The 14,720-nt window shown below is 45.7% G+C and overlaps 1 protein-coding gene across 1 annotated transcript in view; it reads right to left on the reverse strand.

Annotated features, from left to right (window-relative positions):
* Positions 1 to 1,584: 1,584 nt before the first annotated feature.
* The window catches only part of POLR3B (RNA polymerase III subunit B), a 106,630-nt gene continuing 93,494 nt past the window's right edge, over positions 1,585 to 14,720 (reverse strand). Inside the window, exons 26-28 of the mRNA XM_058741533.1 lie at positions 11,009 to 11,122; positions 7,950 to 8,123; positions 1,585 to 2,359 (exon numbers count right to left, since the gene is read on the reverse strand). Coding sequence (XP_058597516.1) covers positions 2,230 to 2,359; positions 7,950 to 8,123; positions 11,009 to 11,122 — 418 coding nt within the window. The 3' untranslated portion in view covers positions 1,585 to 2,229. The remainder of the gene's footprint in view (positions 2,360 to 7,949; positions 8,124 to 11,008; positions 11,123 to 14,720) is intronic.

Genomic DNA, 14,720 nt, shown 5'->3' on the forward strand with positions numbered 1-14,720 from the left:
ACACCTATTCAAGTGTAGAATCTGCTGGTTTTTGAAATATCAACCTGACACAATTTTTTCCTCTAAGGAGGTCTCTGTTTGGAACCCACACTTTCTAGATCTTTGTTAGAGAACAGAGAATTTCCTAAAAGGATAGGCGATTGCCCTCAGAATGATCAGAATTGCCTGGAATTGTTTTGGGGGAAAAAAGATGTTTAAGAAATACAACCATTCAGTGGCACTTGAATAAAATGTCCCATTTGGTGACTGAAAATCAGAATCACAGATGAATCCCAAACAATGTGCTCAGAGTCAGGAAGCCTGGTCCCAAGGCCCATCCTATTCCCCCATTAGAGGTGGGGCGCTGGGGGACTCAGCCACTTGGTGCCTCAGTTTCTTTGGCTGTATAAAGGGAATACTCACATTTGTCAAGTGTTTTCAAGTCTCCAAAGCACAGGTGATCATCTTGCCTCAGGAACACCCTCAGCACTGCTGGGGTTAACTTCCAGCACTGACTGCAGGGCTGAAGTCTCTGCCTCCTTCACTGGTTTCTGAGCACCAGGTGGAGGCCGTCGCCTGCCCTCTTTTTATCCTCAGTACCTTGCCTCACACATGGCGGGCACGGAATGATAAATGGCGTGCTCGGGCCTGTACCAAGCACACAGGGGCTCTTCCCACACCGGCCCCGACTGTTCCCCAAAATGGTGTGCCACACACTGGAGGGCAACTGTGTTCCCGGCGAAGTTGGTAAGTGGAGTTGTCCCATCATGGGAAATGGTCAAAATCACTCTAGAAAACCCCTTAAACAGCCCACAAGGTACAATTCGGGTTTCGTACCGCGACGCATAACAGCATCTAGCACAGCAATCTTTAGGCACTGTCAATTTTAAGAACTAGAAAGGAAACCAACGACCCAGCATTCAAAGTTCTCTGCCCCTGTAACACACCTATGGAGCCCCTGAAATGACTGGAGACATGTGGTGAGGGCTGAGAAGGCCCACTCACCTACTGTGTGTCCCTCATCCATTCTGCTTTGACTGTAAAGCCTCTAGGACTTTTACACCAGAATTAGAGCTTTTCATTTGAAGCAGATGAAGTGCTGTTCAGGCTGGGTTCTCAAGTCAGTGACTAGCCTGGCTCCTGGCACATCCCTCCTTTGGAGAGTCCGAGAGCTTGGCAAAGGCTCTGAAAAAGTTCTGGATACGTTTAACTTACATCCAGTTTCCCAACCTTATCGGACACTTGTTTCTTATTGGCACATGGTACCTACTAACATTCTATGAAACATCTTCAGTGTGACATGCCACGGATGGAGCCCTAGACCATTACTGAAAGCTTTTCTGACTTATTTTATAAACAATCCTTGTTTACCTGCCTTCAGGGCAGAGAGATTCAGAACAGATTGGAAGGAAATAAGGGTGAAGAAGGTTGTCAGATTAAAAAGAAAATGGACGGCTAACATCCTGGCAGGAATGGAAGGCACAAATGAATCACAAAGCACCCATGGGCTTATTTTCAGGGGTTCAACAAATATTGTTGCATAGTATGATCATGGAGGTTCAAAAGAAGAGCATTTGGGTCCATAAGAGAAGGGGACCTCCTTGGTAAGTTTAAGATGGCAGGAATACATTTATTACATTTCACCAAGATGAAAATGTGTGGGCATCTAAAGGCAAGACTCAATAGCTGGGGAGATGCCCACAACAGTAGCAGGTAAGAGAGCCGTCCCTCCATCCGCTGCTCTCGACCTTCCCCCCTTCACACTCGTCCTCTCCCTTCACACACTGTTCCTAATCAGCCCTCTCGACAGAGGCCATGCCAACTGTTCCAACAGACTTCAGATCCTACAGGTGTCATAGAGTCTTGAGTTCTGTTAGCCGGGAAGGCACTGTGGGGAATATTAACCCAAAATGTTCTTTTTAAGGAGGAAAGTCTAATGAGTTGATTTCAAGATACCAGAACATAAATAAAAGTTTATCTTTTAGGTCACGTCCACTTGTGAATCAAATTCAGTACAGGAACGAAGAGACTGCATCCCAGTCCATACTGGTGGTGTCCTTCCCAGGGCCCAAGGCCGCGGAGTCAGTCTTCAGTGTAAGAAAGCCTCTCCATCTGTTTTTGTTTTTTTGTTTTTTTTTGAGGGAGAACATTCAAAGGAATTGTTCACAGGAGCAGGATCCTCAATCCCCTCTGCTTTCCACCGTGTCAGACATAGCGATTGTTCTCTTTAAATAATCACCGTTTCCATCCTCACTCGTTATATTTGGACAGTTTCAGCCGGGGGATGATGTTCATGGACTGCAGCTCCTGGAAGAGCAGCTTGCAGGCATACGGGATGCGGAGGGAGGACACGTGGCACGAGGACTTGCAGTAATGGCACCTGAAACCCAAGTCCGCATGTGTTAGAGGGACGGGGACTCAGAAACCAAGGCCTGCGTGTAGAAGTGCAAAGTTTCTCTACAAAAGTCTACCACCATCCCATCAGTTCTATTCTGTTTGTCGGGGTTCAGTCCTGCTATCAAATATGTGCAGATATGCGCCCCCCCCACCCCACCTCCCGAAAAGCAGCATCCAAGGAAGCAAAAGAAAAAACCAAAACAAGTATCACTCCTGCAGTTTTTTTTTTTTTTTTTTTTTTTAAGTTTTTAACGTTTATTTATTTTTGAGACAGAGAGAGACAGAGCATGAACAGGGGAGGGGCAGACAGAGAGGGAGACACAGAATCTGAAACGGGCTCCAGGCTCTGAGCTGTCAGCCCAGAGCCCGACGCGGGGCTCGAACTCACGGACCGCGAGATCATGACCTGAGCCGAAGTCGGACGCTTAACCGACTGAGCCGCCCAGGCGCCCCTCCTGCAGTTTTAAAAGCATGCAATTTTATTCAGTTATTACCATGCTTCTAGACCATTCTCTTTAAAATGCAAAACATCTGCCTATTTACTTATTTTGAATGAGGCCCAGAAATCTGAGCCATCTCGAAGTTACTCAGATTTAGACTTTGGCATTGTGGAAAGCTTTTTAAATCGATTCAATCTCCATGTATTTGATGAAAATCTATTACTGTACTATTCACGGCAAGATGCTCAACAATTACAATTTGATCTGTCCCTGAGACACTTGAAGTGTGATGGGGAAGATAAGACTTTCATATGGAATGTGGTGTCCAATCAAATGCGATTTATTTTTCCAGTGCTCTTCAAGTTTGGTTCTATCAGTAGGAGAAGCTACTGCACTTACAACGTTCTCTCCCTGTGTGCACGTATTCCCAATTGATCCCTACAACAGCCCGTGCTCCTAATCAACATGCCTGCTATGCCAAGGAGGGTTGTCTTTTCTCTTCCTTCAGGAAGAGCTAGTTCACTAAACCTAGGTTTTAAATCAAATGATGAAGAGTCCCCAGGAAGAAAGTGAACTATCTTCTGCGGTTTCAGATGAACACAGGACTTCATCCTGTACCTCAAGGGTCTGGGGCAGTCAACAGAGTGCGTAAATGAGCGCAAGAAATGAATATGGACTGAGGCTTAGAGGATTCAGTGCTGACTAGGAACTGGAGGGGACTCCATCGTGAGCAGGAAGGGCCATAGTGGAAGGCAGTAAGGCGATACGAGTAAAAGTGTAAACGTGCATATTATTTGATTCATCGCCAAGTGGCAAAGATGAGCGCATGAGAACGTTCACGGTTTATAACAGCACAAAGCAGGAGACTGTCCAAGAGGGAACTGGTTTGTAGTTATAGGACATTTACACAGAAGGATGCTGGGCAGTCATTAATCGTGATGATGTACACTCAAATTTGTTGAACTATAAAGGCGTTCAGGACACACTCCGGAGTCAAAAAAGAAGTTTGCTCAACACCCTGGTCCCAAGGAGGTCATCGGATGGGTTTCAGGAAATATATGAAGCCCCCAAAGTCATATGTAACAACGTTTTTTTTCTAAAGACCTCCTTAATACATTTTTTTTTAAGTTTATTTATTTTGAGACAGAAACAGCACAAGTTGGGGAGGGGCAAAGAGAGAGGGAGAGAGAGAAAACCCCAAGCAGGCTCTGCGTTGCCCCTCATGTGGGGCTTGAACCCACGTAGCCGCGAAATCGTGACCTGAGCTGAAACCAAGAGTCGAACACTTAACTGAGCCACCCAGGCGCCCCAATACATTACTGTTTAAGAACTATGTTTTTAATGTGCCTGGCTGACCTCATTTATTCAGGCATCATGTGGATGCTTTAATTAAATTGGAGAAATGGATTTAACTGCAGCAACTTCTTGCTGATTCTAGGTCACTCTGTGACTTCAACCCAGGCTTATCTGTTCAGAACTTCCATACTTGCTGGTTCATAACCCAGAAAGCCCACTAATCTTTTCTATTATTAAATATTTCTCCATCACTTAAAATGCTCCTATGCATGTATGTATGTGCATATATAAATGCATATATTTATACACATATATAAATTAAAAGCTATTATATTACCTTACCCTGTGTCTGAACAATTTCAAAAGGAAGAAACTTGACACAAACAACAGTTACGTAAACTCACTTCTTAGGGTAAAGGTGGCAAAAGGAGGAGGTGGCTGTGGCTTCACAGGAGAAATCGCTGTCCGGTAAAATGTCCTCTATGAGCTAATTATCTTAATAGGGATTTTCTTTTTTCTGTTTTCCTTCCAGACCTCTCTTTTGTGACTTATGCCCTTCGTGTCTTCTGCAGAACAACAGTCTTGCTGTAAACATCCCCATAGCAATGCCTTACTAATGTGCAAATCACTGACAAAAGGCCAGTTTCGAGGTTCTGAACTGCTCTAATTACTCAGCCTTCATTGTGCTGTTCATTAAAGAGCGACTGCCTCCCACACACGCCGTGCCCCCTCCTGCACACCCCGCACGCACAGGCAGGTAATGATGGCAAAGCCACGGCATCATTATGCTCCTCTGCCAGAGCGCGGCACACGCGGAGGCTGCTAGACGACCACACTGCGGTAGGATTTTTTTCTGTTGGCAACAAGGGGACAAGCAGGCCACTCAAAATCAGACACACAGCATATCCAGGTCTGTTTAATTACAGGAAAGACCTTAAGGCGTGTAACCTGATTTAGCCCCTTTTCAAAGGATTGCTATTAAAATACACAAGGAACACCTGAGCTTCGAAATCAGGCACTGCCATCACATGATGTCTAGATGAGACAGAAATGAAGCAGGAAAGAAGAATTAAACAGAATAATATTGAGATCAATAATTGCTTTCATTAGTTTCCCTGAATATTCAGTGAAAGAGACAGGAAGGTTTTCAAAGTCTGAGTGAATCTAGTCTACTGCTCTCTTTCTGTCTTAGGTGGTGGGCACAGGAAAAAAAGCAGAGAGGATGGAAAAGGAAAGGACATTTTTTTTTTTTTAAGTTTACGTTGAGAGATCAAATGAGTGAGCGGGGGAGGGGCAGAGGGAGAGGGAGAAAGAAAATCCCAAGCAGGCCGCACACTGTCACTGCAGAGCCCGACACGGGGCTTGATCCTATGAACCACAAGATCATGATCTGAGCTGAAACCAAGAGTTGGATGCCTAACCGACTGAGCCACCCAGACGCCCTGGAAATTCTTTTGGAAGTTTCATGATCCCTATTGTTAATAAAGTGACTCTTCTGTACCATTTTTTCAAAGTAAATTACATAAAAATTCTTGTGCCAAATTGGAAGATTTCAGCATAGTGGAATCGGTCCCAGGGAGCTTCCTACTACATTTGTGCGGCTGTTGTTACACAGCCAGGACAATAAAAAGCAAATTCAATATGCATTTCAGAAGACGGACAGACGTCTCAGAATTGAGACAACCCCCCCGCCCCACCCCGAGTCACCAATATAAGAAAGAGCCAGGCTTATGCTTAGATTAATAATGTCACCCATTTCCGCACCCTCAGGAAAGGAAAGAGCTGCAAACGGCCACCTCCTGTGTCTGTTTTTAAATGAAGTGATTTCTTCACAGACAAGTCTCATCAACTTCTCTACACCAAAACCATAAAATAACTGGCTAAAAGGTTTTGTCATTAACCTAGCAAGGTATACACTACGTCCTAAGATGCCCCTCACTCTGACTCTTGATTGGCTTTATTCAGAATAACAAAGAGACTGGAGGTTTAGGATAGCAAGAAGTCCCTGCTTTTAGGGGAGACTCAGTGGGGCAAAGGTGGCCCAGGTATCCCTGGAACTCACTTGGGCCCAATTCTATCTCCCAGGGGATGGCGCCTCCCTAGGGAAAAGGGGCTCTGGGAATGCAGGTGAGGGGTGACAAGGGAGTGAAGACTGTCTCTGGGGTGCCTGGGTGGCTCAGTCGGTTAAGCGGCCGACTTAGGCTCAGGTCATGATCTCGCGGTCCGTGAGTTCGAGCCCCGCGTCGGGCTCTGTGCTGACCGCTCAGAGCCTGGAGCCTGTTTCGGATTCTGTGTCTCCCTCTCTCTGACCCTCCCCCATTCATGCTCTGTCTCTGTCTCAAAAATAAATAAATGTTAAAAAAAAAATTAAAAAAAAAAAAAAAAAAAGGGACTAAAGACTGTCTCCTGTTCCTGCAGCACCTGCTTTGGACCTCGTGAGACCTCGTCTCTGACAGAAAAGCAAGCCAAGACTGGCAAGCTACGGGCTCTCCTGCCTACAAGGTAAGTCGGGGCTCCGGGTCAGGATTGGCCCGAAGCAGACCAGTTGTTCCTTGGCAGGAGAGTGGAACATTTATGAAGAGGAAAGACCAAAAAATACATAGTTTCATCTTTTAAGCTGGACTTTGTGTCCTCAACTCTGCACAGAAATGACAAATTTCATGATTTACATATTTTATCTATTCGCTACCCTCCATATGCAGGGTTAGTTATCATTTAGTAATTGTTTTTCACTAATCAACCACCAGACCCCAGGCTACAGGAGGTATAAACAAGAGAGAATGCAGTTAGAAGGAACTAGGAGATAAGTTCCCTGTGAGCAGCCATTCACTGGTCTTATTCACCCCCATATTCTGGGGCCCAGAGAGTGTCTGGCACTTAGCAGCCTCAAGCTGATGAATGAATGACTGAGACAGACCTCGTTGCTGCCATCACGGAATTCAGTCCCAAGTGTGTAGCAGTTTGCTACGCAGGGAGCACACAAACAGGTGTCAGGGTACCAGGTCCTGGTCCTGCCTGTTCCCAATCTGCCATATAACGTGGAACAACACACACGGCTCTTTGGGCCTGGGGTTGAATAAGGCTGTTCAACACATGTTCTCTAAAGTTTCTAGTTACAGGGGCACCGGGGTGGCTCGGTCGGCTGAGCATCTGACTTTGGCTCAGGTCCTGACCTCATGGCTCACGAGTTCAAGTCCCACGTGGAGCTTGCTACTGTCAGTACGGAGCTCACTTCGAATCTTCTGTCCTCCCCTCCTCTCTCTGCCCCTTCCCAGCTTGCGCTCTCTCAAAAATAAATAAATCTTAAGAAAATAAAAAAGAGTTTCTAGTTATAAAATGCTATAATTCTCATAACTGTGAATCTGCTAGGATTTTTTAGAGGTGAATAGTGTTATAAAAGGTGTCTGAGGGGTACCTGAGTAGCAACCGACTCTTGATTTCAGCTCAGGTCACGATCTCACAGTTCGTGAGTTTGAGCTCCACATTGGCTCTGCACTGACAGTGTGGAGCCTGCATGGGATTCTCTCTCTCCCTCTGTGTGCCCCCCACCCCCAACTCTCTCTCTCTCTCTGAAAAAAAAATAATAAGCAAACTTAAAAAAAGTGTTCGAGATAACATTAAGAAGAAAACAAAGTCTATACTCCTTGGGTACTTAACCTCTAGTGGTGTAGAAAGCAGAACATGAGGTAGACAGACTAAACAGGTACATATAAAATCCCTAATTCTAGGAATGCATGGATGGGGAAGGTTGGAGAATATGTGGGTGTGCTCCAGGGTCACTTCTTGAGCTGTGATTTAAGAGGCAAGGGGTGTGAGAGCCATATGGTATCCACTTACCAGCCAGAATACCCCAGAAGTCCACACTGCCCACAGACATCCACCTCAAAGGCATCACTTGAAATCATTAGTCTCTCTAGTAAAAGCATACTGGCTCCATAACCGATTAAACAGTCACGTTCCATCTCTCCAAGACGCAAACCGCCATCACGAGATCGACCTTCGGTGGGCTGCCTTTGAAACAAGTTAGGCAAACGTGTTATTTTTACATTAAACAAACAGAGGGGCCGCATCACACGCTGGCGGAGAGCACACGGCTTCAGAGGAGGGTTCGCCTGGGTCCAAATCACTAACTAGACGGTGACCTGGAGTTGGGGGCTTAGCTCGCCTCTCAGCCGCATTTGCAAAATGTAAAATTTAAGGCTCCCAAAGAGCCTTAAATGAGAGGAGATGTAATACTAGTGATTGCTACTGTTATTATAATTGATAATAAAAAATAATTGTGTAATATTATATGATATAAGTTAATATATAATCGTATAAAGCAGCAGAGCTATCATTCCTACTACCATCGCGATATCACTATTGTTAGGATAGCACAGTCCTCAAGTCAGGAAGATGGTCTTTTGAGTATTTTCAGGGTTATTTCAGTTCTGTTATTTCAAGTGGAGAAACTAAGCAGAACAGACTGTGGAAGAAACCTGGGTCCCCAGTAGTTCCTGCCAGGGCTCCAGGGAGAAGCGGCTCCAGGTTATTAAGAAACAAACATGGAAAGAAGCAAATGGAGTTTTATAAAATTTGGACTAGATGAGGAATCATCTGGGAGGACAGAGTGCCTGAGCCAGAAGGGAAGTTCCCCAGAGACAGGGAAAGTCCTGTGTGTCCCCTTCAGGTATGAAAACACACTATTCCTCCTTAGAGGGGGCACTTCAGCTGGGAGCTAGGAGTCCCCTGAATGGATTCCCTGGGGCTGATGTATCTGCCGTGCTTGAGAATACTTTGAAAAAGTTGAGAATCTAGGACTCAGAGATACAACTGGGGGATTCTGAAACCACACAGGCAACTCCACCCAGGTAGTGACGCCACAATGTCTAAAAAAGAAAAAGTGAGCTATCTCCCTGGCTGGCTGATTTCGGGGTGACACTCCTTGAGCAGGAGTGGACCACAAACCTTGTTTGCTCTATCCCACAGCATCTTTTACTTTTTACCGTTGCCACCGATTTTCCAAAGAGAAAGGTAAACAGAGCGGGGCCAACATGTGCTCAAATTTTACCTTATGTTGTTGCTAAAGGTTACATTAGGAACTAGACTTGAGTTGTAGATTATTTGTTGAAAGACAATTTACATATAAAAAACTGACAAACAGTCTAAATGAAACAAACAGTCTACATGAACACACCATTAGTAGAAACTTCCTTACTGAGCACAACTTATGTACGTCTTTACCTGCTGACAGAACACCTGGGGTAGGAGGGTCCCTCTCTCCCTGACCACTGGACAAGTGAAGGTGGCCGGATCATACATGAGCAGAACCCAGAAGTGAGATAAGGGACTAGGAATGGGTAAATGCACTCTTGGCAGTCTTCCCACGGAATGCACTAAAGTACTAAAGTAGTAAGTTTTTTACACAACGAAGCAAAAACCGTTTTGACGCTTGTTACTCTGGAATCGATCTTAGATGTTATAACTGAAATGAAGGCTCTGGAGGGACCGCACTCAGGGGAGAGATACACCCAACCCAAGCAGGGTCTCACTGCTGGGATCATTGGTGTCCTGAGAATCTCAACTTCTCTTCCCTCTTCTGCAATTTTGAGCACACGTGTCTGTCATTTCAACAGCCATATGCATCTGCATCATGGGATTTAGCCCTCCACCCCCCTCCCTTGGTCTATAAAAGTAAACTCACATACCAGTTGTTTCATCGCCGGTCCTGTCCCTATTGTAACGTCTATGCCGTGATCAGTGAAGGCAGGCAGGGAACTGGATATTTCCTGAGCATCCCCCATCGATGGGCACTATACATATATTCTATATTCAAACCTCTGACATTCACCAGCATGCCGTGAAATGGGCATTAGTGTCGCCACTTCACGTAGGAGAAAAACTGAAGCTGCGAGAAGCTAAGTGATGTGTCTGAGGCTTGTGGCAGAGCCACAGGGTGGAGTTGAGTTTACGTCCATGTCTCTCTGGCTTCAAGGCCTGTGTTCCCTCTCCTGGCCCAGGATTCCTCAATGTTGGCATGAGAACCATGCTGAACTGGGTAATTCTTCATGGTGGGAGCTGCCCTGTGCATTGCTAGGTATGTAGCATTATTCCTGGCCTCCACCCACTGGATGCCAGTAGTTTGCCCCCTGTCCCATCTGGTTGTGACATTCCAAGATGTCTTCAGACATTGTCAAATCTCCCCCGGAGGTAAACTTGCTTGTGGTTGAGAACTACTGCCCTGGACTATGCTTCTCCAACTAGTACTAAGTACACGTGATATAGTACAAGCAATGTAATACTAAGAACTAAGCACTAAGAACACGTGAAACAGTACCTGCAATTTCTTCCCAACAATTATACCCATTCATCAACACGCAGACACTGTGCTTGGAACTGAGGATGCGCTGGCGAATGGGGCACAGGTGGACCTCCTGGAGCTTATTCGAATGAGCAGGCAAGTACAGGTGCCTTCTGCTCCAATAACAGAAATTTTATGAAATGAGTTGTGGCTTGGGCTCCCAAACAAAGTACGTATGTGTTTTCTGTGTACACATGGCAGCCCACAGCAGTATCCACGTGTGCATCTATGATGTGTAAGTGTGTCTACGTTCTTATATATGAACCTTTTTGAATGAGACCACGTTTGCAAACAGGTACAAGGTCAATGAGCATGTTAGGCGACTACTGGCAAGACCTTCAATGGGTCTGCTCTTGTGCCTATGAAACGAGTTTTAATCGGCTGCTATTTTTTCATGCTAACCAGACATATATGACTTTTGCTGATGCCCAGCACTCCAAATTTTGACATCTCAGGGAAACAGAAACTTCACGGAGTCAGCTTATTGCTGTATCTGGGCAATGCAAGGTAGACGCGACTGCATTAGAAATTCTTTTTGTGAATGCTTTTCTCTTACCTGGTAAGAACAGCTCGTGGGCCCCGCGCCCGGGCATGCATCTTATCCAGCACCATGTGCTTCAGTTTCTGATAGTACACGGGGCCAAAATAGATGTACGCTTCTAAGGGCTCGCTGAAAGAAAAGGTCAGAGTTTTGGGCTAAGAGACCAAGTTTGGGCTAACAACAGACAGCCTTTTCCAGGACCCCTCAATGGCAGGGCCTTGCTTCAGACCAGGTTTATGGATGAGTGGCAGAGAATGATTTTCATTGTGCACTGAATGAAAAGGCAAGATCTGGAAATATAAAAATACCATGGATACGTTAGAAGACACACTGTTTAATTAAGAAATAAAACCTTAAACAGACTATGAAAAAGTATGTAGAGGAAGGTCCCTCCTTCACTGTCCTCGCCCTCATCAGGCTACTGCCTTTTCTTGCCTGGACTCTTGCACACAGTCCCTGCTTCTGCTCATATCCCTTAACGATCTTCTTTTCACAGACAAACCAGAGTGATTCCTTCTGAAGTGTAAATCTCAGCACTAATCTGTATCATCCAAATTGTGTAACACAGCAATAAGGTCTAACATAATCTGGTTCTTGCCCACCTCTGACTCATCTCCTGTTGCCTTTCCCCATTGCTCATTCCACTCCAGTAACACCGGCCTCTTCATTGCTCCTCAAATGTAGGAAGCCTGTCTGCCTCGGGGCCTTCGCATTTACTCTTTCCTCTGCCTAAAACATTCTTCCACCAGGTATTCACGTGGCTGTCAAGCATCTCGCCTCCTCAAAGACTTTCCTTTCCCTCACCACCTTATCTAAAGAGGAGTCCTGCTCCCACCCCATCACCGTGCCCCTATGCTATCTCAACGCTTACCTTGGCTTTGCTTCTTCAGAGCACGGATTACCACTTGGTATTGTAATCCACGTTTAGTATTTCCCTGATCATTGCCTGTCTTCCCCACCTGAAGTAAACTCCTCAGGGTAAGCACTTGGTCTCCTCTGCCACTGTGGCTCCAGCACTACTAACCCTGCCTGGCACATAACTGGTGCTCAGTAAACGTCTGTTAAAATACAGCTGACTCGATGCATCCTTCGAAAAACTATAGTGAAAGTTGTAAAGGACAGTGAATATTTCAGTGCTTTGACAGGAGAAACCTTTTTTCTGTAGTTTGGAGCGACAGCAGGCAGGGGATTAAAGCCTCTGAACAATGTGAACCGTCCCAGAACGTCCTCAGAAGACAGGGGGCTTATTTTTAAAATGAAGAAACAGGCACAGAGGGTCTGAGAGGTTTATCAGAGCTGTGGAACGGGCTGAGGCAGATCCAGGGCGCTCCCTGCCATGCTGGCCCGTCTTGAACCCCGTACCTTGGGCCACAGCACGATGTGCGAAGTGGGAAGAGCAAAGGCAGCGAGCTGTGTGGCAGAGGTTCCATCAAAGCTCTTGGTCCCTCCCTCCTGCTTGGCTTGTCTTCCACCACTTTCAGCGCCATAGGCTTTTCTAGCTGTCTGGCCACCGCACTGGCTTAAGGACAGCCAGGTAAGTGGGGTGCAGGACACAATGGACGGGGTGTCCGGAGACACCACTCCTGTCCCAGCTCTGTCACCCAGTAATTACAGGACCTCTTTACCTCAGTCTTCCTAGTTGTCCAACAAGGAGGTCAGAGCAAGGTTCTTTCCAGCTCTGAGAGTCAAGGTTCCAATCCCCCACAGCATGGTTGCTCGTGGCAGAATTTATGGAACTCTGTCACCTAATGCCACCCCATCCCCAAATGAAGAGAGCCGTGCGCAATTCTCCCTCCTGGTTATCTCAAGGATGTGGCGAGGGGTGAAGCTGGTGGGTGAATGTATTTGCAAGCCCTTTGGAGAACTTTCAACTAATAAGCTAAACTAATGTTTCTCAAACTCTGCCTCTTGAGATGAATGGCAAACACATGAAAACACTAGCTGGGGCGTAGGGGAAGATGGTGTAGACAGACCCTGAAGTAATCTATCAGAAGCAGAGCATAACCCATCCAAATCTGTTAGTAAAATGATGTTTAGAAGGCCCATCAAATCCATTCATTGGATCTGCACAGTTTCTGGTCCACTCCATTATTTATGGACGAGGAACAAAGACCAAGACCATCAGTTTCGCCCTGACAACTGTAATTTTTGAAGTGGACGTCAGCTACCTTCAGTGCGTCACTTTGGAAATGGACCATTATTCTCTTCCTGTAATGTGATTTTCTAGAACATCTCGGGCACGATACACCTAGGGAAATCTATGTTATCACAGTTCGGATAGATCATTTTAGAAAGCACTCAATATTTTCAAAAGATGCACATTCCAGCCATTGTAATCCTATCTGGCCGATCTACATGCAGCACAAATCAAGCCCTGGGTCCTTACGCACGTCTCCACACCCAGTTTCACTTGTGTTCAAGCAGGGTGAAGCCTCAGAAAAACAGTATAAACACCATGTCCCAGAGTTTTCTCCGGTGTAAAACACAATGTGTGTCTTAACTTAAGCAGCTAATTTGATCCTTTAAAAGGATGTGTCAGTCAAGTTTCAAGACCCTGTCTGTTTGCCCAGGGTAACAGGAGGAGCCAGTGCTCAGCCCAGGAGAAGGCGCTTTCCCTTCCGCAAACTCACCTCAGGTGAGCGGAGGTCTGTCCCTTGGAAGATGTCAAACCCACTTCTCCTCTGCAGGAAACACACTCTTCACATGGTCTACCCTTCTCATCCTCTGTATCACCCACCTCCTCAGAGACATCTCCTAACCCATTCTTTCCCTTCATTTCGGTGAGAGCTATTTGTACTGATTTGTTCTCGGTTCCTTTACTGACAAAATCTTTATGGAGCACCTGCTGTATGCAGGCATTGGAAATAAAACAGTCAACAAAACAGACAAGCCCTGCTCTCATGGAGGAGACAGGTAACAGTATTAGGCAGCATTATTACACGGGGTGTCTGATAATGATGAACGCGACAGAGAAATTTCAAGTAGAAAATGGGCAGTACAGTGTAAGTTTTAAATTGGGAAGTCAGGGTAGGTCCTGCTAAGAAGTTACCTTTTGTCATATTTTTGCAGTAAGTCTAGTAACAGATTTTAGTGGTTGGCTCCCTAGTTCAAGGACCGTGTTTATTTTGTTTCCCATTATATACCTAGTACCTAGCACACATCGTGAACGAATACACAAATGCTAGGACTCAGAGCACTAATTACCTGATATTCATCCTGTTAATGCAGAGAAAGTTCAGTGGTTATGGGATTTTACATTATATACAATTAAAAGTTGTATCGATATCCTATTTTGGTAAATGAACTCTCTTCTACTTTTAAAATGATAGCCTCGGGGCGCCTGGGTGGCGCAGTCGGTTAAGCGTCCGACTTCAGCCAGGTCACGATCTCGCGGTCCGTGAGTTCGAGCCCCGCGTCAGGCTCTGGGCTGATGGCTCGGAGCCTGGAGCCTGTTTCCGATTCTGTGTCTCCCTCTCTCTCTGCCCCTCCCCCGTTCATGCTCTGTCTCTCTCTGTCCCAAAAATAAATAAAAAATGTTGAAAAAAAAAAATTTAAATGATAGCCTCACCAGTAAGAACAGCACTCCTTAACTTGTCAGTTTTCTGATTTGGATTTCCTCCCCCCAGCACTGTTTTACTGAGATATAACTGACTTCTACTGTGAGCAAGTTTAAAATGAGCAGCATGTTGATCTGATCCACTCATATATTGCAAAACGATTACCACTG

This window comes from Neofelis nebulosa, chromosome 8 (genome assembly GCF_028018385.1).
Source record: "Neofelis nebulosa isolate mNeoNeb1 chromosome 8, mNeoNeb1.pri, whole genome shotgun sequence".
Lineage (NCBI taxonomy): Eukaryota > Metazoa > Chordata > Mammalia > Carnivora > Felidae > Neofelis > Neofelis nebulosa.